At 42.3% G+C, this 27,212-nt stretch overlaps 1 protein-coding gene and 1 pseudogene across 1 annotated transcript; both read right to left on the bottom strand.

Annotated features, from left to right (window-relative positions):
* Positions 1 to 516: 516 nt before the first annotated feature.
* LOC131484050 (5'-AMP-activated protein kinase subunit gamma-2-like) lies at positions 517 to 1,533 on the bottom strand (annotated as a pseudogene).
* Positions 1,534 to 11,085: 9,552 nt separating this feature from the next.
* LOC131517795 (uncharacterized) lies at positions 11,086 to 26,832 on the bottom strand. The gene is made up of 4 exons (XM_058740393.1): positions 26,758 to 26,832; positions 25,696 to 25,767; positions 14,257 to 14,310; positions 11,086 to 12,590 (listed from the first exon to the last, which is right to left on the bottom strand). The coding sequence occupies exons 2-4, from the start codon at positions 25,748 to 25,750 to the stop codon at positions 12,019 to 12,021; spliced, it is 681 nt and encodes a 226-aa protein (XP_058596376.1). The 5' UTR covers positions 25,751 to 25,767; positions 26,758 to 26,832; the 3' UTR covers positions 11,086 to 12,018.
* Between the last annotated feature and the right edge of the window lie 380 nt (positions 26,833 to 27,212).

Here is a 27,212-nt window from a genome sequence, read left to right as displayed (position 1 = left end):
AAACGTTTAAAAACTAAATTGAAATGAAATGAAATGAATAAATAAAATAAAATAAAATAAAATAAAATAAAATAAAAACTGATTTGGAAAAGTTTCAAAGAATTTCACACCTCACCACCATGTGGCTCCTGCTGCAATGGGTCACAGTGATGACATACTGCATGTTCTGACATAGGCAGTAGTTCTCAATAGGCCATGTGCTCCCCTTATGTCACATTACCTATTACAGACCAGTGAATTCTTAGAGATGAAAAATAACAAAAATTCCAGGACACAGTGTATTTTGATAACATACAGCATCAGAAATTGTTCTGAAGAAGGTCTGAAAATACTCTTTAATGCAAGCCTGAATCTTCAAGCACATAAAATACATTTCTTATGCACAATTCAGCATCACTGGAAAAAATACCCATCGCCAATCCATGATATACATTTTTTTCCTGATATACATTTCTAATAAGACCCAAAATCTTTGTTCAAGCTTTCGTACAAGGGCTTCTGCATTTCAGTGGCCATTCATTTTCTGTCTCCTTTTTTTGTCACCTGCAGGTGTATCAGAATCTGTAGAATATTTGATAGGGAAATGATACCCATGATGCTATCTGCCTCATTCACTACCAGCATCCCATGCACCTCAGCCCACTATATGCTGTCCGGGATATTTCTCCAGATTACTGTAACTACCAATAAACATGAAGTACTGTGAGAAGTGCTAAATGGCCTGGGACACTGTTATATCTAGGTTAGTGTAAGTTGTTTTTTTTTGTTTTTGTTTTTGTTTTTTTTAGCAGCAAGGTTAATTACATCATATTTGGAGCAAATATCTACACCTTTCCCTGACTCATGCAATATAGACAAGCCTGATACTTGTTCTTCTACACAGATGTTCAAGGCTCTACTGAAGGGAGTGTCCGGGTGGATGAAGGTGATGTTGTGGTGGGTCCCAAGTGCAAGAGCATCTGGGTCCTGCTTCACAAAGGCAGGCTTTGGTATATCAGACATGCAAACCTGAGGAACTTGAGAATTCATTTGTGGGTAAGCATAGGAAAAGCATTCCCACTTAGAGGATCAACAACTTGCAATATGTGGATTTTCATTTTTAATCAACAAATATACAGCATGAAAGAGGCTTACATCTGGAGCTGTAGTCACTGAAGGTCAATGTTTCTTGTAAATAAACTCCCTCCATGTTTCCATTTCATGTTCCTCTAATTCATAAGTGTGTACCATGAATGACAGATGGTATCTATGTAGTGGATTTATGAAATCTAATTGTTAGCATTCCTACAAGACTTTGTTCTGAATTCTCCCAAATTTGCACTGCTGGAAAACCATTGGCTTCTAAGGCAAAGATGGCCTTTCTAACTTGTCATGTAGTATGAGAGACCACAAGCTTTGAACTGGTTGGACTGATGTGGTGACACTTGTGTGACCTCATGAAGTGCCTGGAAACCCACTTTCTTAGTTTTGCGACTCTTTTTCCAACTAGAATTTCTCCAGCGTGCCTGATTCCTGGTCCTGGAGCTTCAGCATGAGGAGGTGGAGGTCAGGGATGATCAGTTCATCTTTGGTGGTGCTCCTCCTGCCTCAGGGGTGGGGATACCAGGGTGCTGGGGGGATGCTCAGTGGGCACTCCTGTGCAGGTGGAGCTGGAGACATGGGAGTGTGAGTGGGGAAAGAAGTGGGAACGCTGGGGCGGGGGAGTGGGGGTGCAAGGATAAAGTGAAGGGGACGTGGGGGTATAAGGAGAAGTGAGGGATGCTAGAGAGGGACCGTGGGCACATGGGTGCATGGGGGAACCCAACCAGGCCATGGGTGAGGTGTGACCAATGGAACATGAGGGTGTGCAGAGAGGAGTGGAGCTGTGCTGGAGAGGGAATATGGGTGTGTGGAGGTGTAGATAAGGGAATTGGGAGGGTGGGAAGGAAGGAGTGGGGGAAGAGTAGGGGTGATGGGAAGGGGAGACTTGGGATACAATGGAGCAGTGCAAGTGGGGAATGCAGAGATGTGAGGATGCAGGGGAAGGAGGTGGGAGTGGGACTGTGAGGGAAATGGGGGTGATACCCAGGGTATGTGGGCTCAGCGGTGTCTGTAACAGTGCGAGGGTGGAGGCAGGATCAATGGGGTGCTGGTATTCATGCTTATTAAGGTGGAGAGGCATATGAACCAGGCGCTTGTCAGCCCCTCCACAAAGAAAGAAATCCAGCAGTTCTCCCCCCATTTGTGGGAGTTCTAGCAGTGGATCTTTTGCCTTCTGGTTTCTCTTTTCAAATGCAGCTCCTTATCTGTGTCCCAGGGCAGACAAATCTGTTACAGCCCCATAGAACTATCACTCCACACCATGGTTGGTAGGCTGGGAGTGGGGTCCCCTGTGTTACTGGGTCTCTGTCTCTCTTGCCTCTGTCTGTGCTGTCTACCTTTCCTTGTACAGAATATATATGGAGGGCCCTCACCTCCTCTTCAGGAGGAACTTCTCTATAAATAGATGTAAATGTGTTGTGTCCATGGAGGAGGTGAGTTTACCGCCTCACCTTTAGTTAGGTGAGTTAGGTCCCTATCTTGGAACCCCGACTCACTTCATAAACTTGCTCAAGTTATTTCACTTGTCAGAGTCCCAGTTTCCTGTCTGTGAAACAGACTTTTTTTGTTGTTGTTTTTTGAGGATCCAATAGGATTACATATCTAAGGTGACTGGCACACAGTAGGTACTTATTAAATGTTTCTTCTTCCTCTTGTCCAACACAGTGACTTCCAAAACAAATGACCCTTGTTTTTGCAGACACAAAATGCTCCTCCCACCCTTGATGTCTGAAATTTCTGAGCAGAGTTTGAGAAGACCCACCCTCTTCCTGGCCTTCGCACCTCACAGGTCACTTTGGCAACTTTACCCGTGCCAATTGCTTGCTTTCTGTCCATCTCATCACCTGAGATGTGAAAGTGACTGACTCCAGCCTCCTCTATCAATCCTCCTCCTTTGGAGGAAGCTAACTTCAGAATCCATCAAGGTTCATGAATAATTTAGCATCCAAGAGAAATACTAAGAGTTGGACCTTCCCAAGGGTTTTAGAACCCCACTGCTAATAGTTTGATTTTTGGAGAAAATGTCAATAGAGGACCTATGTATGTTTTAGAAGTTGAGTACTAAAGGTTTAACAAAGCGATAATATGGGTTATGAGCATCACACCCTGAAGAGAATTTCCATCAAATCTGGGAGCAGGAGTCAGATGTGAAATGGACATGAACAAAAGGGCATATTTGTTAAGTGTCCACAGTGTAAGCTTCACTGGATCAAGGAATTGATATAGAACTTTTCTGTTAACCTTCTAACAATTCTACAAAGTGGCCATTTCTTGTTTATCCCTGTTTTATAGATGAGGAAAATGACATTGTTTGGGCTTTACTTAACATATAGAGATGATATAGCATGATGCATAGTAGGAGGCTATAGAGCCTACTGAGCCTGGGTTCACATCATAGCTCCACTGCCTTCTAGCTATGTGACACTGAATGAATTATTGAACCTCTCTGATTCTCAGTCGTGTCATCTACAACATGGAGAGAGAGCAATGCCTACCTCATAAATTTGCTTGAAGATTAAAATGACATAACACATCTAAAATCCTTAGCGGTGTTTTTAGCACATGGTAAGCACTCAAGAAATTCTATTTTTATTTTACTATTATGGATGTTATTGCCACAAATCGTGGGCTATATACATGCTTTCATCAAATCTAAATCCTTCTGGATTCAAAATGGGAAGAAATAGAATCATAACCGTATCTAAACGAAAGCTGCTCACATTCTTTCCTTCAAGATTCTTACAATGAATGCATTATGGAGCTAGAAGGCATTATGTTAAGTGAGACACGTCAATCAGAGAAAAACAAATACCATATGATTACACTCATAGGTGGAATTTAGGAAACAAAACATGATCATATGGGAAGGGGGGGAAGAGGAGAGAGGGAAACAAATCACTAGAGACTCTTCATTATAGAGAACCAACTGAGGGTTGATGGATGGAGGTGGGTGGGAGATAAGCTAGATGGGTGATGGGCACTAAGGACACCACTTGTGATGAGGACTTGGTATTGTATGTAAGTGTTGAATCACTAAATTCTATTCCTGAAACCAATATTGCAATGCATTTTGGCTAAGTAAAATTTAAATTAAAAAAAAAAGAAAAATATTCTTGACTTTATTTATTAATGCCAGACATGGTTCTGGGCACTGGAAAAACAGAATAAATAAGATAATTCCCTTTAAGGGATTATAGGCTAGAAGAGTAAGGTAAATTCTCTTATTTGCCCCCAAGTTTTCACCTTTCTTTCCTGGACATGGCCCAACCCGTGGACCACATTTACTTTTCTTTTCAAATAGGTTTGGCTATATGACTTGCTTTTGTCAATGGGATGTGAATGGCATTGTTACAAACAGAAACTTTAAGGATCCAGAGTTTGGAGCCACGTTTTGCCACAAAGTGGTTGTGAGGTCGTAGGTCAGAAATGGTCTATTCAGAAATAGCTGTGTGTAGACACTGCCTCCATTTTTCTATCAGAATGGAACTCACCTCAGCAGCTGGCTTTGAGTTCTAGAGGAGCCAATGTATGTGAAAAATGTTGACTAAGATGGGCAGGTTGTACTTTCTCAGAGCCATGGAGACCCCTGCTCACTCTTTGGAGAATGCAGTTAGTAGTGTGGTGCAGTGGTAACTATGATCATGAGCTGTGCATCACAAACACCAGGAAACTCTTTTGCATTCCAACACAACTATTTATTTAAAGCTGGTAGACACCTTGAATGTCATGACACTCCCACTCCAGGATCTGACTCACACAACAGCCCAGCTTCCCTTCTATGTCCTCCTGGGATAGTAATGTGTGGTGACCTCTCTCCTTTGAAAATGTGGCATGGAAGGCAAAAATTCCAAGGAAGCACTGAATTTGGAAAAATAATCTTTGAAGCTCAAAGACCTAACCTGCCCCTGACATCTCCACCTCCAATGTGGAAGACCTCTCCTTAGACTGGAGGAGCTCAGCCTATGACTTCTCTGCTGTCAGGGGCTGGGACTCCTCCTTTTGTATCAGCCCCCTCCTCCTCCTGTTGGGCCATGTCCAGGGAGCCCTCTGGCATTAACTTTCAGTCTTGTCCTTCAGGTATGTGAATTTAAAAAGCAGATTTTTCATACTTTGATGTGTTTTCACACACACTGTGAAGGAATTCTTTAGCTGAGACTTTTTTGGAGAGTTATTTATTACTGTCCCTGTCTCCCTGCCTGTGTTAAAAGCCATTTGTATAAATTTGGGCTTTCAATCAATTCTCTCAAAGCTGTTTCTATGGCTTTCATTCCTAAGGACAGCTTCTGAGCTGCAGGCCTTTCTCTTGTCCTTAGTCATGGCAGCCTTTTTTCACTCAGGAGAGAACTCCCCAAATGATAAAAGCTCCCCAAGTGGTGTGTTACCAGGACATCAGGCTGAAGTTGGCCTCAGACCTGTAGTTCATGGATCCATCAGAACCTGGCACAGTGACCCAGTGTTGGCACTGTACTCTCAATGGCTGCAAGCAGCCAGGTCTTGGCATCCAGCCATGAATCACTGACATGTGAGAGGGAACAACCTCTACCTTCCTTACCACCCTGAAAGAGTGGATCTAGGCTGGCTGACTCCATTTTGTTCTGTGTCCTCCATCTTGAGTGACTATGTCCCCAACATGGCCCCCTTTCCAGGAAAACCGCAGAAAGAAATTCCCGCTCAAACCTCAGACCACGCCTCCTCCCCTTGAATAACTTCCCGCTCACCCGTTCAAACTTCCTGTTCAAACCACGCCCGGCAACCTGCACAATGGGACTCTGACCCTTCCCCAGCCAATTGGCTAAGGCCATGACCATCACCCCACCAACTGTCCCTGGGTCCCTGTAAAACCTTTGTGTTTTTGAAACTCGCTCTCTCTCCGGCATCTCACCGCTGCATTGGTGCAGGTAAGGGATTGAGCTCAAGCTAGCTTGAATAAAGGCTCTTTGCTTTTGCATTGGACTCGGCTCCCTGGTGGTCTTTGGGGGTCACGAATTCTGGGTATAACACACCCCATACCTGACACTCTGTTGGAGGGGGAATTTTTATCTGGGAAGTAGCCTCAAATTCCTCATGTCTGTGTACAGATGCCCCACTTTTCCGGGTTTGGGTTGTTCTTCCTTCTCTGTGTCCTGACTTTTCATGTTTCTTACAGAGTCACTGAATGTATTAGGGTAGAAGGGGCCCTGGGACCAGTTTTTCCCTTTCTGGCAATGGTGGAACCACTTGGGGAACAAGAACCTGGTCGTGGCCAGGGTTGGCAAGAGGCAGTGGGAGGTTTCTAAGGCCCCTTTCCTCACTGCTTGCAACTTCTGGGCTCACATTCTTGGAAGGAAGCATTGGGTGGGATGGTTGGGGACTCCTACAGCCAGCTCCCTGGACCAGGCAGTGACGCTGAGTTGCACAAGCTGAGGAGGTCTCTGGGAATAGCAAGATAAAGCCTGGGGCTGGATTCTAACTATGCATGTTGGTGGGTCTTAGAGGGTGGCATATGGGTAGGCAGTTGACCTTGTTGTGTGGAGGTCTGCAGGGGCACAGAGGTACAGGGGTCCTTCTGTGTGCACTGGAAGTTTCCCTTTGCTGAGCAGGGAGTCTGATGTGGAAACTGTGGAATTAAAGAAGGAAGGTGGGCTGGTGTCCATGGCTCTCTGAGGGCAGGTTGGGGACTGCCCCTTGCTGCATTTGCGGTCAGGAGCCATTGGCAGGGGGAAGGGGAGGGGAGTGGAATCCTATGGGTGCCTGGATTTTATAAAGTCCTGACCCTCCTAACATAACCGCAGCACCCTGTATGCAAACACCAGGCTCCTCTCAGTACAGTCTCACTCCTATGTCCGTCCAATCACCAGGTGGCTTTCAGCGCCAGATGGCCTACAGGGTCAATCACCAGATGGCTAACCACTCACCTCAGTTTGTGGACAATCAGCAGACGACTCTCACTGTGGGCTCTGTTCTGTGCCCAACCACCAGGCAGCTTACATCATGGCCTCACACAAATGGCCAATCAGAAAGCAGCTCTCGCTGCAGTCTCCCTCCTGTGTCCAATCACCAAGCTGCCCTCAGCATGGTCTCGCTCATGTGACCAATAACCAGAGGGCTCTCAGCATGGTCCCTCTTATGTGTCCAATCCCCACGTGTCTCTCAGCATGGTCCCTCTCATGTGTTCAGTCACCAGGTGGCTCTCAGCAAGGACTAGCTCATGTGTCCAATCAACAGGTGACTGTCATCACGGTCCCTCTGTTCATTGACCAATCACAAGGTGACTCCCAGCTTATTCAGGCTTGCATGTCCAATCACCAGGCAGCTCTCACCCCCCACTCTCCTGCCCTCATCCTCCGTGGGGCATCTTGGATCCCTCTGTGGAGGGACCAGCAGATGCACATCCTCTCTCAGGGCAGGGCCTTGTTCCTTGTGGTTGACTTCCTGTCCCAGGTGAGAAACTGGAGGTGGGGACAGTGACGTGAGGCTCACAGGGAAAGATGTCCTTGTAGCTGGAAACAAAATATCAAGGAGCCAGCAATATTACCAAGAAGTCATAAGAATTCTAATCAACCTTAGTTTATTCATTCATGTAATTTTTAAATTAGATTTTAAATTAGATCTGGAACGTTTTTAAATTAGATCTGGAAATTTTAAATTTTTAAAATTTTAAATTAGATCTGGAACGTTTTACCCAGTTCAGTTTTGACCTTAAAATTAACAGAAATCTGTTCTCTAGAATCTTTTTCATGAAACTCCTTGAGAATGAAGCATTTTTGCAGGAACACTTTTATGAAAGGTTCTGAGTCAAAGAATAATTGTGAATTGTAAACGACTTAACATTGGTGTGGTTAAAGATTTGATTAGAGTTAATTACAGGTCAATTGAAGAAATTTGGTTACTGCAAATATTTTTAAGACAGTAACTAGAATTACAAGTGTTAATACATGAGGATGTATTATATCTCTAAGAATTGCATACAGTTTCTGGGATGTTGTCATTAATAGCACTTATCCACATAAATAAAATCTAGGAAGGATTAGAGTCACCTGTTTTACGATACTTTCTGTATAATTTAACATGATTAAATAGCCTAATTAGTTGAACATCTCCGTTTTTATAGGAGAAAGAATAAATTCATTTTGATCTTAACCAGCTTGACCACACACTAAAATTTGTTCTAAAAGATTCCTTTTCCACAACACTTCTACAATGTTTTTAAATTCATATTTTTCCTAAGTTTTCCATCTTTAAATAATCAGCCTCACTTTAGGAAACAATTTCTTTTTTTCTTTTCTTCAACATACAATGATTTCCTTTCCTTTTCTTTAAAGCATTCATCCTACTTTTCTGCAAGGAGAGATGCCTTCTTTATTCATTCTAGTAGCTTCAACCGGATATAGAATTCTTAACCCTTAATTCCTAACAGAACTAAGTGGTAAGCAATTATGAACTATGGGCTGCACCACCATCTGTTCAAAGGGAAATTTTTTGAATATATTTCCTGAATCCTAGAAACGTGTGCTTCTTCAGTACAATCTTTCATTAAAGCACAAGACATGTTTACTAAGAGACCCAAATTTATCTTTAGTTTCTCTGTATTGATGAAGCCAAAAGTAGGTAAACCAGCCTTCAATAATGAAAGTTTCATTATTTCATATTATTGGAAATGATCCAGATATGCAGTAGATAATTTAACTTAAACCTTAAATTCTCTCTAATTGAAGATTTCAGGTTACCAAAAAGATGTGAGGAAACTATATAAAAAGTGTTCCTATAATTTCTGGTGTGATGTCAGAGTGAAGTGGACACAGTGGGTCTGGAGATGAGTGAGGTTGTGGCCACTACTGAGGGGTGAGATGGCCCTGGGTCAACGTGGAGGTCCTGGGAAACAGCTGGATGAAAATGCAGGTGCCCATGTTCCATCCCATCACAGGGAATGACCCACTCTGGAGGTGGGGAACATGCTTTTTTTTTTTTTTTTTTTTAATTTATTTTTATTTATTTATTTATTTATTTATTTATTTTTTAATATATGAAATTTACTGTCAAATTGGTTTCCATACAACACCCAGTGTTCATCCCAAAAGGTGCCCTCCTCAATACCCATCACCCACCCTGCCCTCCCTCCCACCCCCCATCAACCCTCAGTTTGTTCTCAGTTTTTAACAGTCTCTTATGCTTTGGCTCTCTCCCACTCTAACCTCTTTTTTTTTTTTTTTCCCTTCCCCTCCCCCATGGGTTTCTGTTACGTTTCTCAGGATCCACATAAGAGTGAAACCATATGGTATCTGTCTTTCTCTGTATGGCTTATTTCACTTAGCATCACACTCTCCAGTTCCATCCACGTTGCTACAAAAGGCCATATTTCATTCTTTCTCATTGCCACGTAGTATTCCATTGTGTATATAAACCACAATTTCTTTATCCATTCATCAGTTGATGGACATTTAGGCTCTTTCCATAATTTGGCGATTGTTGAGAGTGCTGCTATAAACATTGGGGTACAAGTGCCCCTATGCATCAGTACTCCTGTATCCCTTGGATAAATTCCTAGCAGTGCTATTGCTGGGTCATAGGGTAGGTCTATTTTTAATTTTCTGAGGAACCTCCACACTGCTTTCCAGAGCGGCTGCACCAATTTGCATTCCCACCAACAGTGCAAGAGGGTTCCCGACAGACAGCATTTCTTGAGTGTTTAACATGAATTATAAACACTGCTAGGTTTGAAGCAATCCAGGGACTGTGCCAGAGGGAAACCTAGCTGGGTGGCAGCAAAGCCTGGCTGGGTGCTGGTGCCTGTGCCCAAGGGAGAAGTAATAGGTGATGAATCAACAAAAGCTACCTGTGTGGTGCTTCCCAAGACTTGCTGGCTTGGCTTTATATTCGGAAGTCAGCAAGGGCCATATGGGTACAACAGACTGAGGACAGTGAATGTCAAGAGATGTCTGGAAGCAGATATGTCAGGGAAGAGAGGGGTCCAGCTGAGCCTGGTGTCCTTTGACACAAAGGATACAGCCAGGTTGCCCCTGAAGTGGATTCCAGCGTGGACTTTGACCCTGGCAGACTTGAATTTTCCTGCATCTCTCCTGCTGTGCATTCCCGCTGGGGGCTGGAGGGACAGTAGAAGCAGGAGCAGCCCTACACCAGGCAGGGGGAAACCTTGGAGTTGCTCAGTCCCACACTTCAAGATGGGCACACACTCACCCCACAGTGCTCTATTGATGGTCTGGAGTGCTGCTTCCTCCTCATAGTCTCAGTCATCAGCGGTGCCTGGAAACCCACCCAGGCTGTGGTGGCCATCTTGCCAGGTCCCCTTGTCCCCAGAAATCACAGTCTTCTCTGCTCATTGCAACCCCAAACATCTTTTGTTTGTATGGCCTGAAAGTGTCAGGTGCAGGGGAGGAGTTGCTCCAGCGTTGTTTCTTTTCCAATATTACTTAGGTATTATCTTCGTCTGGTTCTTCTTCTGGGCCACCACTGAAGCTGTTGCTGGGGTCCGAGGGCACTCCTGCTTCACTTTCTGTTACATCTTCTGCGTCATCTGGAGCATCGTGGACATGGTTCAGCTTTTTTCTTTTGCAGCTTCAGGGAAACATCAGGTGCAGCTGCATGAGATCGTGTGGCAGGTTGTTTGGGGTAGATCTGACAACAGGTCTAGGGCTTATTTTGGAACATGCCTTTTGAAGTCTTGGGGTGGAAGTTTCCCTGTAGAACTCATGGCTGGCATGAAGGAAGAGACCCTTCCATGGTTGTCCCAGGGCTGAATGAAAGCTACATTCCAGTGTCATCAGGGCCCCATCCCTGATTGCCCTACATTTTTTTTTTCAACATTTATTTATTTTTGGGACAGAGAGAGACAGAGCATGAACGGGGGAGGGGCAGAGAGAGAGGGAGACACAGAATCGGAAACAGGCTCCAGGCTCGGAGCCATCAGCCCAGAGCCTGACGCGGGGCTCGAACCCACGGACCGCGAGATCGTGACCTGGCTGAAGTCGGACGCCCAACCGACTGCGCCACCCAGGCGCCCCATGCCCTACATTTTTGACTGCTGAGTTCTTCTACTGCTTTCCTGTCCTATTCACACTCTGAGAGCTCTCAACATGCTCTGCTCTGCTGTGGACCCTGTCACATTTGAGTGTCTAGGTATACATGGTGGTGATATGTGCTCCTGCTTCACATGGATGTGACTTTACACACTGACTACAGGACATGAGTGTGTGGGTAACAGACAGTGTGGACTTCCCTGATCGACTTGACTACACATGAGGCAGCATCTACAGAACCTGAAACTCATACTGGGAAGTGTTACCTGAGGTGACCCCGCATCACTCATGGCATCATTGGAGATTCAGGGGACCCAAGGACATTGGAATCTCCCAATCAGGTAGGAATCCTACAAGCCCCTCCCCATTGAAACTGCATCTACTAAGTGCTCCCAGAGATGCACAGCTAGGCGAGTTGAGCTGTCCTGCTAGCATGAACCTCGGGAACTCTGTCATGTTCCCTAAGCTCCTGGATGTTTGAAGGGGTGATCAAAAACTGCCCAATGTCTCATGCCCACTAGTGATGTTCTGTGGAAGCTCTTGGTTGACTTGAGCAGGTTGGGAGGACAGGGCTGAATCCTGCAGGGTGAGATGATGATCAACTCCTGGGCTCTCTTCTCAGAATACAGTGCATATGCCTCCTGGATTCTTCCCTCCAGGGTCCCTTACTGGCATCCACAGCACTCCTTCCAGGTTCAGCAGCTGCTGGTGGAATGACAGCCCAGCACTTCAGAGCCTTGTATAGACTGGATTAAGGTTCCTTGGGGAGTGTGCTCAGGATATCCTTCAGTGCCTACAGGGATTATGGCATTATTCTTATCTCCTCTTTGTGGTCACAAGCCTGGGCAGCATCCCAGGTTTTGGATGGTTTTCCTGAATTGACATGTAAGCTATGCAGAGATGGAGAACACGTGCCCAGGTTTCCTTACCACATTTGCATTTGTTCCTCTGGTGACTGCAAACCTGCTTCCCTTGATTTTAATCCTAAATCTGGTGAAGGGGTGCTTCTTGGGAACTGAAAGGAAGAGAATAATCCAGCATGACCAGGTCCATCTAGGGAGGAAGCACACAGAGACATCACCCAGGTAGATCCCCACTTCCTGAGGCAGCTCCAAAAATTTGGGCTCAGCCCTGCTGAGTTCCAGACCCACTCCCTCCTCGGCCATTTTCTCCAGACTTCATGCTTCAGCACCAGGGTGACACTAAGTGTCCAGAAGGACACTAAGAAAGGGACTGAGAGATTCTGCAGAGAGGTTGCATACAAGCTGCATGTGCAAGGCATCAGTGCCTGTATGAGTCCAGGTATATTAGCGTGGGAATTATAAAAGAATTGAATGGGGAGGGCTCCAAAAAGCTGCTTATGGATGGCAGAAAAGAGTTTGTACAAGACATGGAGGAGGAGATGAATTACAGGCACCACGTTGCTCCTTTCTTCTGAATCCTTGCCATCCTTGGAGTTGCCTTCCTTTGGACAGGGCATCAATGATGTTTGGGTGGCTGTTGAAAAGGGCAGTGGAGAGTTAGTGGAGGTGAGAACCTGTGGTCCTCTGCTCTTGGAATGATGGATCCTGGCTAAAGGGTGATGGGTCTTCAGTTCTGAGTCCTCTGGACCTCAGGCCCTTGACCACTTCAGGGGAGGAGTGGGTCTCGTATCTAACACTCAATTGTACCATCTCAGGTTCTCTCCATGACCAGGAATGAAGCCTGTGTCATCCCTCCCATCCCCAGGTGGTCACTGTTCCCATGGTTGTGCAGGACTTTGCTTTGTTCCCTCCTTGCCACTCATATTCCATGTCCCCCTTCCTCCTCCATTTCCAGATATATTCCATTTCCATTCTTCTGCAAACCTCTACAGTCATACTGTTCTCAAATACGAGGAAAGATAGATGATTTCCTGGTACTACTCAATCAATCCTTGATCTCTCCTGTTTGGGGAAGCACCTGTCATGTGTCTGTGTTGCTGGGTACCGAAAGGGAGAGCACTGACAGTATGAACATATCCAGTGTCTGTTTTGTCACTGAGATGACCTTCCTTGGGACACACTTTAGCCAAAAACAACCTCAATATTTTCCTTAACCATTTCAGGGAATGAGTGGAAATGAGAGGACAGTAGTGAGTCAAATTCTCCAGAATCTCTATGTGAGACCCTGGAAAGTGTCCAACAGCAGAGCCATACAAACACACAGTAACTCCTAGGGATCTCACTAGTCATCAAGGGAAACAATGGAGGGCTTGTTCCCTGGGATGGACTAAGGAATGGTCACATAGAGGTCATGATCACGGTGTATGGAGATAGGACTTGTGCTTTGAGGCAGGAAAATTGGGTTCAGAGAGGGATATTGACCCCATGGCCTGGCTTTCCAGAAGCTCTGTCCTATGCCTAGCTAGTGCCATGTGACAGGGCAACAGGGCTGTGACAGCAAGTATGGGAAGCAGGCCCAGCATGCCCTTCACACAGGCCTCTAGAACACATGCTGGAAATGGAGGGTCTCCAGGGAAGCTGCTCAAGGCTCTTTCTCAGGGAAGCACATTCATACATCAAATTCCACAGTTGTGGGAAGGCTGGAATGAGCTAAGGGACATGGAAGGATACATAATGACCACAGAGGAAATCTTCTGGGATTTATCCAGCTCAGGGGGAGGTAATTTTGGTAGAGCAAACAGGACAGAAACGTAAAGATTTGCTATAACTCCTGTAGGTTACCTTGGAGAGGGTTTCCTCTCATCTACCTCCTGGCTCAAGCTGGAACTGGTTCTCATATCTGGGAGAGGGGTATTTGGTTCTCAGCTCGTGTGTATTGTAGGTCAATGACAAGAAAGACCCTAATCCCTCATGCACACTTCCTGAAAGGTGCTAACCAAACAGTCCAAGCTTTGACATTTTGCTGTGGCAAAGGGAGGGGAGTGATGATTTGATGGGAAAGATGATTTAAAATAGCAAAGTAAGAAATGTTGATTACAAACACAGCTCCCTCAATGCCCATGGACACAATTTCATTTATTTTATGTCCATCAACTAGAGAAGAACACATCAGACTTATACACCTATTTAGCTTTCCATCTGGTTTCCTAGCCAGCTTCCTTGGTCTCTGGAGCAGCAGGTGCATCCCCACAGTTCCTGAAGACCTCTCCCACTGCTCCTAACTGAGTGCTATTCCCTACCTGCAGAGTCTTCCTCTTCGCTGCTGGAGTTCGCTATGCTCTCCAGACACAAACCTGTAAGAAGACAAATATGAGAAATCTTGTTCTTAGCAAGAGGGGTTTGCCCAGCAGTCCTACTCAAGTTGAGGTTTCCGAGGGTCATATAGCAACTGCCTGAACTTTCTGTTCCATTCTCAAATGTTCACTGGGTTCAGTGGAGGCAGAGCCCTTCAAGAAGACATGGATCACACTTTCAAACTTTCCCATGAGACAGAGAAACTAACAAAATCACTTTCATACTATCATTTCTACATCTGCATTACACCTTGCCTCTCTAAATGTCACATCCAGAAATTCCAACTGTTATGGGGCACTTGAAATGTTGCTAGTATGAGGGAGCAATCAGAGGTTTTATGTTATTTTATTATGATAGTGTAGGCCACTGAGTTAAAGATTGTGTAAAATTGGTTTTACACCTATTCCACACTAAATCATACAGCATGAAATCCAAAGATGAAGAAGACATAACATGTGTTCCCTGCTTACTCCTCTGACATCAATTTCTGGCCAGATCTGATATTTGATGTGTAAGTAAGTAGTTCCTGGGCTCCTGCCAGGCACCATTTGAGGCCTTGGGACACCAAAAGAGGAAAGTCAACAGCCACTTCCTAGAATAGTGATCACAGTTTCAATGAAACACCTATCAAAATCACAATTGTCACTTTCCAGAAATCAAAAAGCCTAAAAACATATGGAAGCACAAATTTGCCCACATAGTCAACAAATTCTTGTGAATGAAGAACGAGCTGGTGGCTCCATACTTGCGGAGAAGAAAACACATTAGAAAGATACAGAAAGCAAACACCATGGTACTGGGATAATTAAACAAGGGGATAGATGATAGACAAGTATAAAGAGCCCCCACGTAATCTCTCACATTTAAGGCATACTCGCCAATACTACACATGGGGCAAGGGTAGTCTCTTGAACAATCCACAGATTGAGAAGGAAACCTACAAAATACAAGAACATATTGCCAAGCCTTCTATCAGAAAAAGTGTTTTTTGCAAAATGGGAAGAAAGGGCAACTAACCAATTTGAGAACAGGCAAAAGACTTGAATATTCATGGCTCCAAGGGAAAACAAAATCAATTGCCAACAGATTTAAGAAAAGATACTGACATAACTAATCACGAGGGAAATGCAACTGCAAGGAAAATGAGATATCGCTTCATCTATTAGCATGGCTAGGATCCAAACCAAAAACCAAAAAACAAACACCAAGTGCAGGTGTTGATAAGGATGGGGAAAATTTGAAACATTGACTGTGGTTAATCATAAGGCAAAATGGAAGATATCACGGAAGACTGTCTTGAGTTTATTCAAATAATGGCAAATAGAACTCCCATCAAATCCAGTAAACATGCATCTGAGTATACATCCAATGGAAAGGAACTCATTATGTCGAACTTATACCTGTGATCCCATGTGCATCACAGTATGTACACCATAGCCATGATACGGATATTTTACTCCAGTGCCCATAAACACAGAAATTTCAAAGAAAAAGAGATATATTCATAGGATATGGCATTATTTAGCTTTTAGATGATGAGGATATCCTGTGATTTATGGGAAACAGGAATGTCATGGAAAACATTCATCTAAGTGAAACAAGTCAGTCTCTGCAAAACAAATACTCACTGACTGCATTTACATGTGGAGTGGAAAATACTCAAGGTTTCCTGGTAGCAGAGTAACAGATGGGTGATTTCCAAGAAATTGGGGAGGAGACAATGAGGTGTGGCTATTCCATGCGTGTGGAGAATTTGTCCTATTAGATGGAAGAGTCTGGAACATGGGGCACAACCCTTTGCATCAATTTAACAATAATGTGCTGTCTACTTGGAAATGTGTGACATTCCCTGTGTTTTTACCACCAAAATATAAGTAAAACAAAGTATAAATTTTAAAGAAGAGAATTCAGAAGAATTAATCATCTAGGAAGATGGAAGAACAGCATGGAAGTTTTTTCTGTGTCTCGTGTCCATGAAATATAGCCAGACCAACACTAAACCATCCAACACACCTAGTAAACTGACTGGAGGATTAACACAACAATCTTCACAACCTGAACCACAGAATTCAGCAGGTACACGGCATGGAGAAGTGAATTTGGGAAGCAAGAAGGTGCAGGAAGGGAGGTGCTTTTGTTAGCAGAGAGAGGACGGAGACTGAGGGGGAAGGGCGGAGAATATGGGAAAAGCACCCTATCCCCAAATGCAGCTGGAGAGAAAGTGGAAAATTGGAAACAGCCGCAGGGACTAAACTAAAAAGGGAGAAAGGAGAGGGTTTAAATTCCATTAAGACTGTAAACAAGGGGAGTGCAGTCTGCAACTCCGCAGCTCGATACCTGGCGGTGCTCTGGTGGGAAGGGCGAATCACCAGAAACAGAGTGGGGTCCAGGAGGTTCTTGGAAAAAAGCGGTTCCACTGCTGGAAGGACATTTGGTAGAGACTGTTGAAGTACCTGGTCCCAGCAGACCCCGGAAGGCAGCCACATTCGCTGGTGCTGGGGCAAAGTCATTGGGGGTGAAGCCTGGTGCCAGATGTGTGTTGTGATTTTCCATAATCCCTGAAACACCCCTGCCACACTATCTCACGGACTTTTTCTGGGGCAGGCTGGCACCTGGCAGTAGTCTCAGGGCACTGGCAGCAGCAAGGTCCAGCAAGTGTTCTTGGGTGCAGCCGACATTTGGCCATTGCTCATTCAGCCACTGCTCGGTGAAACCCTCTGGCAGAGGGGCTGAACAGGTCAAAGCTGAAGTTCTTCAAAAGTAAGGGGCCAGGGAAAACAGCCACATCTGAGACAAAACTTGGGAGAGAGGTACTTCCTGGGGTTTGGTCATGGAGAGTGAAGAAGCGGGGAGTGAACAAAAGCTGAAGACAGAGGACATGTGCACGATTGATGATCAGAGAGATCATCATTTTCCCACACTAGAGACTGGGTAGATGGGTGACACCATTTTCACCGCATGTGCATACACACCTATGAGCACTGCAACAATCCACCCGAGTAGGCTAGCAGTGCCATCTAGTGAACAGAGCTGTTACACTGAGCCCCGCACAACTGGGCCAACCTCACTCTTCAAGAACACAAGTCTCACTGTGTACTTAGTTTATGGACTATAAAGCACTACGTAGTCTGACTTCTAGGGGAAACCAAGTAATTTCATTCCTATTTCAATCTGTTAGAAGCTCCATCTATTCAATTTTCTTTCTTTTTTTCCTTTTGTTTCTCTTTTACACTATTCCTTTTCTTGAATACAGAAAGAGAAAAAAATTCATCTTTATTTTCAATTTTATTAAAAACATTTTTTTAAATTTTTATCACTATATTTTTTACTTTTGTGTAAATTTGTCTACCTCTGTGTATCACCTTTTTAAATTTTCAATTTGCTTTTTTTCTTTTTCTTTTTTCTCTTTTTCTTTCTTTTCTTTTTCTTGAATGCAGAAAGAGAAACACTTCATTTTTACTTTCAATTTCTATTAAAATTTTTTTTCTTTAATTTTTTCCTATATTTTTTGCTCTTACATAAATTTTTGAAATTCTCTTTACGTCCATCATTTTGCTTTAGTCTACTACAGTGTATCCACTTTTTCAAATTTTCAAACGATTTCCTTTTTCTTCTTCTTTCTTTTTTAAATCTTTTTAAAAATCTTTTTTCTTTTTAGTTTCTTTTCTTTTTCTTGACTACAGAAAAAGAAAATATTCAAATTTATTTTTAATTTTTATTAATTTTCTTTATTTTTTCTACTTTATTCTTTATATTTGTGTATATTTTTTCAAACTCTATTTTACTCCCATCATCTCTTTTTAGTCTTCTTCAGTGTTCATTTTTTCAAATTCTTTAATGATTTCCCCTTTTCTCTCCCCCCTTTTATTTTTCCTCTAATCTGTCAAACCACTTTCAACACCCAGACCGAAACACACCTAGAATCTAGCATCATTTATTCAATTTTTGTGTGTTTTAAATTTTTTACTTTTAATATTTTTTAATTTATTTTTTATTTTACTTTCTTCTACCTCATTAATTCCTTTTCTCCCTTCAAAATGACAAAATGAAGGAATTCACCCCAAAAGAAAGAGCACGAAGAAACGACAGCCACAGATTTAACCAACATAGATAAAAGCAAGAAGTCTGAGCCAGAATTTAGAATCACGGTAATAAGAATACTAGCTGGAGTCAGAAAATAGATTAGAATCCCTTTCTGCAGGGATAAAGAAATAAAAAATAACCAGAATGAAATAAAAAATGCTATAACTGAGCTGCAATCACAGATGGATGCAGCAGCGGCAAGGATGGATGAGGCAGAACAGAGAATCAGTAACACAGAGGACAAACTTATAGAGAATAACAAAGCAGAAAAAAAGAGAGAGATTAAGGGAAAAGAGCACAATTTAAGATTTAGAGAAATCAGTGACTCATTAAAAAGGAACAACATCAGAATCATAAGGGTGACAGAAGAAGAAGAGAGAAATAGGGGTAGAAGGTTTATGTGAGTAAATCATAGCATAAAATTTTCCTAACTTGGAGAAAGACACAGACGTCAAAATCCAGGAAGCACAGAGGACCACCATTACATTCAACAAAAACTGACCATCAACAAGGCATATCATAGTCAAATTCACAAAATAGTCAAGGAGAGAATCATGAAAGCGACAAAGGAAAAAAAGTTCCTAACCTACAAGGGAAGACAAATCAGGTTTGCAGCAGACCTAACTACAGAAACGTGGCAGGCCAGAAAGGAGTTCCAGGATATATTCAGTGTGCTGACTCAGAAAAACATGCAGCCAAGAATTCTTTATCAAGTAAGGCTGTCATTCAAAATAAAAGGAGAGATAAAAAAGTTTCCCAGGCAAACAAAAATTAAAGGAATTTGTGACCACTAAAACAGCCCTGCAAGAAACTTTAAGGGGGACTCTCTGAGGGGAGAAGAGATTAAAAAAAAATATATATCAAAAACAACAAAGATTAGAAAGGACCAGAGAACACCACCAGAAACTCCAACTCTACAAGCATCATAATGGCAATAAATTCATATCTTTCAGTACTCACTCTAAATGTCAATGGACTCAATGCTCCAATCAAAATACATAGGGTAACAGAATGGATAAGGAAACAAGATCCATCTATATGCTGTTTACAAGAGACCCACTTTAGACCTAAAGACACCTTCAGATTGAAAATAAGGGGATGGAGAACCATCTATCATGCTAATGGTCAACAAAAGAAAGCCAGGGTTGCCATACTTATATCAGACAATTTAGACTTTAAAATAAAGACTGTATCAACAGATGCAGAAGGGCATTATATCAGAATCAAAGGGTCTATCCACCGAGAGGACCTAACAATTTTAAACATTTATGCGCCAAATGTGGCCGCACCCAAATATATAAATCAATTAATCACAAACATAAAGAAACTCATCGATAGTAATACCTTAAAAGTAGGAGACTTCAACACCCCACTCAGCAATGGACAGATCATCTAATCAAAAAATCAACAAGGAAACAATGGCTTTGAATGACACACTGGACCAGATGGACTTAACAGATATATTCAGAACATTTCATCCTAAAGCAGCAGAATATACATTCTTCTCCAGTACACATGGAACGTTCTCCAGAATAGACCATATACTGGGACACAAATCATCCCTAAGTAAGCACAAAAAGATCGAGATCATACCATGCATATTTTCAGACCACAATGCTATGAAACTCGAAATCAACCACAAGAAAAACTGGAAAGGTAACAAACACTTGGAGACTGAAGAACATCCTACTAAAGAATGAATGGGCTAACCAAGCAGTTAAAGAGGAAATTAAAAAGTATATGGAAGTCAATGAAAATGATAACATCACAACCCAACACCTCTGGGACGCAGCAAAGGCAGTCATAAGAAGAAAGTATATAGCAATTCAGGCCTTCCTAAAGAAGGAAGAAAGATCTCAGATACACAACCTAACCTTACCCCTTAAGGAGCTGGAAAAAGAACAGCAAATAAGACCCAAAACCAGCAGAAGACAGGAAATAACAAGGATTAGAGCAGAAATTAATGCTATTGAAACAAACAAACAAAAAAACAGTAGAACAGATCAATGATACCAGAAGCTGGTTCTTTGAAAGAATTAACAAAATTGATAAACCACTAGCCAGTTTGATCAAGAAGAAAAAGGAAAGGACCCAAATAAGTAAAATCAAGAATGAAAGAGGAAAGATCACAACCAACACAACAGAAATAAAAACAATAATAAGAGAATATTATGAGAAATTATATGCCAATAAAATGGGCAATCTGGAAGAAATGGACAAATTCCTAGAAACATATACACTACCAAAACTGAAACAGGAAGAAATAGAAAATTTGAACAGAACCATAACCAGTAAGGAAATTGAATTAGTAATGAAAAATCTGCCAAAATGCAAGAGACCAGGGCCAGATGGCTTCCCAGGGGAATTCTACCAAATATTTAAGGAAGAGTTAACACCTATTCTCTTGAAACTGTTCCAAAAAATAGAAATGGAAAGAAAACTTCCAAATTCTTTCTATGAAGCCAGCATACCTTGATTCAAAAACCAGAGACCCCACTAAAAAGGACAACTATAGACTAATTTCCCTGAGGATGCAAAAATCCTCAACAAGATATTAGCCAACCAGATGCAACAATACATTTAAAAAAGTATTCACCACGACCAAGTGGGATTTATATCTGGGATGCAGGTCTGGTTCAATATCCACAAAACAATTAACGGGATTCATCACATCAATAAAAGAAAGGACAAGAACCATATGATCCTCTCAAATAGACGCAGAGAAAGCATTTGATAAAATATAGCATCCCCTCTTGATAAAAACCTTCAAGAAAGTAGGGATCGAAGGAGCATACCTCGAGATCATAAAAGCCATATATGAACAACCCAACGCTAATATCATCCTCAATGGGGAAAAACTCAGAGCTTCCCGCCTAAGGTCAGGAACAAGACAGGGATGTCCACTCTTGCCACTGTTATTCAACATAGTATTGGAAGTCTTAGCCTCTGCAATCAGACAACACACACACACAAAAAGGCATCCAAATTGGCCAGGAGGAGGTCAAACTTTCACTCTTCATAGATGACATGACACTCTATATGGAAAACCCGAAAGATTCCACCAAAAAACTGCTAGAACTGATTCATGAATTCAACAAAGTTGCAGGATATAAAATCAATGCACAAAAATGGGCTGTGTTCCTATACACCAACAATGAAGCAACAGAAAGAGAAATCAAGGAATCGACCCCATCTACAGTTGCACAAAAAAACCCATAAAATACCTAGGAATAAATGTGACCAAAGAGGTGGAAAATCTATACACTGAAAACTATAGAAAGTTTATGAAAGAAATTGATGAAGACACAAAAAAATGGAAAAATATTCCATGCTCCTGGATAGGAAGAACAAATATTGTTAAAGGGTCGATACTACCCAAAGCAATCTACATGTTCAATGCAATCCCTATAAAATAACAACAGCATTCTTCACGGAGTTAGAACCAATAATCCTACTATTTATATGGAAACAGAAAAGACCCCAAATAGCCAAAGCGATCTTGAAAAAGAAAACCAAAGCAGGAGGCATCACAATCCCGGACTTCAAGCTATACTACAAAGCTGTAATCATCAAGACAGTATGGTACTGGCACAGGAACAGACACTCAGATCAATGGAACAGAATAGAGAACCCAGAAATGGACCCACAAACGTATGGCCAACTAATCTTGGACAAAGCAGGAAAGAATATCCAATGGAATAAAGACAGTGTCTTCAACACGTGGTGCTGGGAAAACTGGACAGCGACATGCAGAAGAATGAACCTGGACCACTTTCTTATACGATACACAAAAATAAACTCAAAATGGATAAAAGACCTCAATGTAAGACAGGAAGCCATCAAAATCCTCGAGGAGAAAGCAGGCAAAAACCTCTTTGATCTTGCCCGCAGCAACTTCTTACTCAACACATCTCCAGAGGCAAGGGAAACAAAAGCAAAAATGAACTACTGTGAACTCATCAAAATAAAAAGCTTCTGCACAGCGAAGGAAACAATCAGCAAAACTAAAAGGCAACCGACGGAATGGGAGAAGATATTTGCAACTGACATATCAGATAAGGGATTAGTTTCCAAAATCTACAAAGAAATTATCAAAATCAACACCCCAAAAAACCAAATAATCCAGTGAAGAAATGGGCAAAAGACATGAATAGACACTTCTCCAAGGAAGACATCCAGATGGTCAACCGACACATGAAAAAAAGCTCAACATCACTCATCATCAGGGAAATACAAATCAAAACCACCATGAGATATCACCTTACACCTGTCAGAATGGCTAACATTAACAACTCAGGCAACAATAGATGCTGGCGAGGATGCGGAGAAAGAGGATCTCTTTTGCATTGTTGGTGGGAATGCAAGCTGGTGCAGCCACTCTGGAAAACAGTATGGAGGTTCCTCACAAAACTAAAAATAGAAGTACCCTACAACCCAGCAATTTCACTCTAGGCATTTATCCACGGGATACAGGTGTGCTGTTTTAAAGGGACACATGCACCCCCATGTTTATAGCAGCACTAATGAGCCCAAATGTCCACTGATGGATGAATGGATTAAGAAGATGTGGTATATATATATATATATATATATATATATATATATATATATATATATATCACATACTCCAATATATATATATACATACTCCAATATATATATATTGGAGTATTACTCAGCAATCAAAAAGAATGAAATCTTGCCATTTGCAACTACATGGATGGAACTGGAGGGTATTATGCTAAGTGAAATTAGTCAGAGAAAGACAAACATCATATGACTTCACTCATATGAAGACTTTAAGAGACAAAACAGACAAACATAAGGGAAACAAAAATAATATAAAAACAGGGAGGGGGACAAAACAGAAGAGCTCATAAATATGGAGAACAAACTGAGGGTTACTGGAAGGGTTGTGGGAGGGGGATGGGCTAAATGGGTAAGGGGCACTAAGGAATCTACTCCTGAAATCATTGTTGCACTATATGCTAACTAATTTGGATGTAAATTTTAAAAAGTTAAAAATAAAATTAAAAAAACAAATAAAGTGAGTTACAGGGAGAAGGGTCATAGAGGTTGTTGGAGAGAAATGACAGGAATCCCATCTGTCCAGGTGCTGAAGATGTGTACACATGTCTCACACCAGCAAGGTGGCCCTATCCTTTCTCATCCTCATTCACCAAGGAGCCCAATAACGTGGTAATTGTGGGCAAGGTGGGCTCAGGTGATCTGGGTTGTCCTGATTTGACTCTTTGTAATGAACCCCATCAATCAAAATTATGCTCTGTAGATAAAATTTCTTGGACAACCTTGCTTTAACCACTCAGTTTCTGGAGTACACAATGACATTCATATATCCAGCAGTCTCCTTTTTATTTTTGTTTCTTTCTTGGAAACACACATATGGTAATAAAAAATTCTATCAAAATAGATACTTTTCATAAGATTTACCCTCTAAAGGAAACTCAAATTATAATTTGGCTCTGTTTATATTCATACTGTCTTAGAATAACTATCTTAAGTTCTTTACTTGTAAATCCCTTCTGCAGACTACATCGAGACCCTCTTGCCAATGGCAGATGGACACAAATGTGAGTGGCGATTGTCCAGTCACACTATTGAGATTCTCTTTCCCCACTTTGCAGTACACAATGTACCCTTCTGTGCTCTTTGGAAGACAGCCAAGTGCTTACACTGATGCTCAGTCTCTGAAGAAGATCTTGTTTGTCTCTGAGTTCCACTTTTTTCCCAGTATACACAACTACAGCTAGGTTCTGGGGTGGGGGGTGATGATTTTCCATCTGAGAAAGACAGGCTCATTATCAACAACAGTATCTAAAGATAAATGTCAGATCCCATTCTAAACAGGTGGCAAAAGAAGGAGTGACTTCTCCCCAGCTAATCCTGTCATTTCCTGCTTTCTTCAATTGCTTATGGATCTGTGTGTGGCAGGTGACTGCACTGGAAGCCACCTGCAGAAGGAAGAGACCCTGCCCCAGCACACTGTGACTCAAGTGACGTTGGGAAGACTCATTGTGGAGCCTCAGATGAAGAGTGTTGTCTGAGAAGAAACTGGCAAGAGTGATGTATCATGACCAATCATGCCACGAGACCTACCAGGAGGTGAGGTCCTATTGTCACTGCCTCTGTGACAGATATTGTATGAGGTGAGATTTCTTTTCCTGGTACATTTACATGTGTTGGGCATAGAATGAACACATTTAAATTTTATTATTTGATGCACTTTTATATGCATAAACACTCTTGATGTAATAGTGACGGGATTTTTTATTGAGATAGTCAACACCATTACTTTGGGAAGTATACTTCCATCTAGAAAAACACACCATACAGAAAATTCACTCATACAAGCGCACACGCACACACACAAGCACTGAGAGTTGCAGCACATGGATACAGCACATGTAGACACACCTACCTCCCCGCACACAAACCTACACCACCTAATGGCACTATGGCTGCTTCCAGGGACACTATAGTGTGACCATAGGTCTTTTCCAGGAAAACCCCTATGTACTGCCATGTGTCTTTTTCTTATTCCAGCAGAAGCTGGAATCAGGGTGGCTCTGCACAAGAAGCCTGCAAGAAAGCCCTACCTTTCTCATCTTCCAGATTTCTCCTCACCAAGTGAAGGACTCCAGAATACATATCGCTTTCACATTCCAGGAGGGTGCACCCTTTTTTTTTTCTTTCTTTTTTTTTCTTTTTTAATATATGAAATTCACTGTCAAATTGGTTTCCATACAACACCCAGTGCTCATCCCAAAAGGTGCCCTTCTTAATACCCATCACCCACCCTCTCCTCCCTCCCATGTTTATTTATTTTTGAGAGAGAGACACACAGAGTGAAGTTGGGGGAGGGGAAGAGAGAGAGTGAGACATGGAATCCGAAGCAGGCTCCAAGCTCTAAGCTGTCAGCACACACCCCTATGTGGGGCTCGACCTCACACACCATGAAATCATGACCTGAGCCCAGACTGGACACTTAAATGACTCAGCCACCCATGCACTTCCCAAGTCAGATTGGAAAAATGATATCCAAGAATGAAAATTGGCTGCTGGAGAAAAAACTCACTGTCCTGCAGACGGTACCTGATACGCTATTTTGAAACACCCTTGTAATCATGTATCTGTTGGCAATAGACTCTCACTGGACATTCTCCCTATAAAGTAAGTTGTATTTACCAACAGATGTGCACATTCTGAGTATTTTATACCTTAATTTAATTTAAGGAGAAATAAAGCAACCTTTACTCTTATACAAAGAAAGGCAAGCTTACTATGGGAAGTCCATTTGGTGTCTCTGTCTCCCATGTCACTGGAAACTTCATCCATCAGGACATTGATGGAACCTAAGAAGATATGCACATAGTTTCAGGATGCCAGTGGGACTGCTCAGGAATTGTTCCAGGGGCTTTGCTTTTTGGGGTCAAAGGATACAAATATATGGAGATGGGTAGTTCCTGAGTATCAACTGACCTGCTGCTAGGCCATCCTTGGTAGATAAAGGAAGGTAGAGGAAAGGAGCAGGAAAGGGCCTCTGAATTTTAGCTGCAAGGAATCTCATTAATGTGAAATATTGCCAACACTGAGATGCATGCTATGTTTTGCTGATGAGTCCTATGACCCTAATGCCTGTTGGAAGTTCAGGCAATGATCCTGCATTGTGCACATTTTCAAGACAATGTGTTTTCCCTGACTGTGCAGGAGATATGCAACCAGGGAGGTGGGAACAATCCTCACTGCCAAAGTTTACTCTGGGTTCCTGTTTGCCACAGTCATTTCAGTATACACTACAAGGTTTGAGTATGTCTTAAGTCTTATGATACTGTTATGAAATTGACTCGAAACCTTCCTGATTCTTCGCTGCCTAGACCCCACATCAGAGATGCTGTTAAGTATGAAAGATGTTTGGCCATTTATTTCTCCTTTATCTCCATCTCCAGAAAGGGAATATCAAACAAACTTTCAGGTGCAGCTGTTCTGAGGGAAGAATGTGCTGTTGTAGGCTGTTTATGCAGTGAGCCTGACTTATAGTCCTGGAAATTGGATACCTGCATTGTTGTGTGTAAGCACATATCTTCTGAATAAACACACTCCACACACCCACATCACATCACATCACATCATCACATCACATCACATCACATTGAAACAACCCACGACCCTCATACACAAAAACCACACTACCTAAATGGCCTCTGGGCTGTCCAGACCTGTAGAACATGGTTATATTGTTTTACCATACAATCAGTTTTTCTCACAAAACCCCATCCTCCACTCCCAGCAGGAACCCAGAAATCAGGATTCTCTCCAGACCAAAACAGATGAGAAAGCCTCACCCTCATAGTCAGCAAGAGTTGTTCTCAACAAGATTCCAATTCTAGAATATATACTGTGAACAGTTACTGTGGCCTCACCCTGGAATTACAGAAAAGGCAACACTATAAGGTTCACATCATCTTTGCACAGGGTTTACATGTGGATTTTGTTCTCTTGGTGATGTTAGGAGCTAGTCAGGATGAAGATTTTGAGTCAGTGACTTCAAAAAATTATATAAAGTCACCTATGAAAAGGCTCCCAATTTCTGGGTCACTTCTCACAAGTCACTTTAGCGAATACAAAATTTGTGTCCACAGAGGAAGATTATCTCCCAACAAATGCTTATTACCATACAGTTTCCAACTGGTTTTGTCATTATTTTTTTCTCTTGGGAAATCATGTCATTTGGTGAAAGAATCTCAGGAAAAACCCTCAGCAACAGGAAATTATATATATTCTCTCAGATGGACATGCA

The sequence above is a fragment of the Neofelis nebulosa genome, chromosome 1 (assembly GCF_028018385.1).
Source record: "Neofelis nebulosa isolate mNeoNeb1 chromosome 1, mNeoNeb1.pri, whole genome shotgun sequence".
NCBI classification, from domain to species: domain Eukaryota; kingdom Metazoa; phylum Chordata; class Mammalia; order Carnivora; family Felidae; genus Neofelis; species Neofelis nebulosa.
Note: the sequence above shows the minus strand (reverse complement) of the source record. Positions and strands in the feature narration are given on the sequence as shown.

Excerpts from the sequence above, each read along its gene's own strand:
- LOC131517795 (XM_058740393.1), bottom strand. The coding sequence starts at position 25,750 with ATGGATGAAGTTTCCAGTGACATGGGAGACAGAGACACCAAATGGACT. Across the intron at positions 14,311-25,695 it reads CACCAAATGGACTTCCCATA|GTTTGTGTCTGGAGAGCATA; the intron begins GTAAGCTTGCCT and ends GTCTTCTTACAG. Across the intron at positions 12,591-14,256 it reads CGAAGAGGAAGACTCTGCAG|CCACCCAAACATCATTGATG; the intron begins GTAGGGAATAGC and ends CCTTTTCAACAG.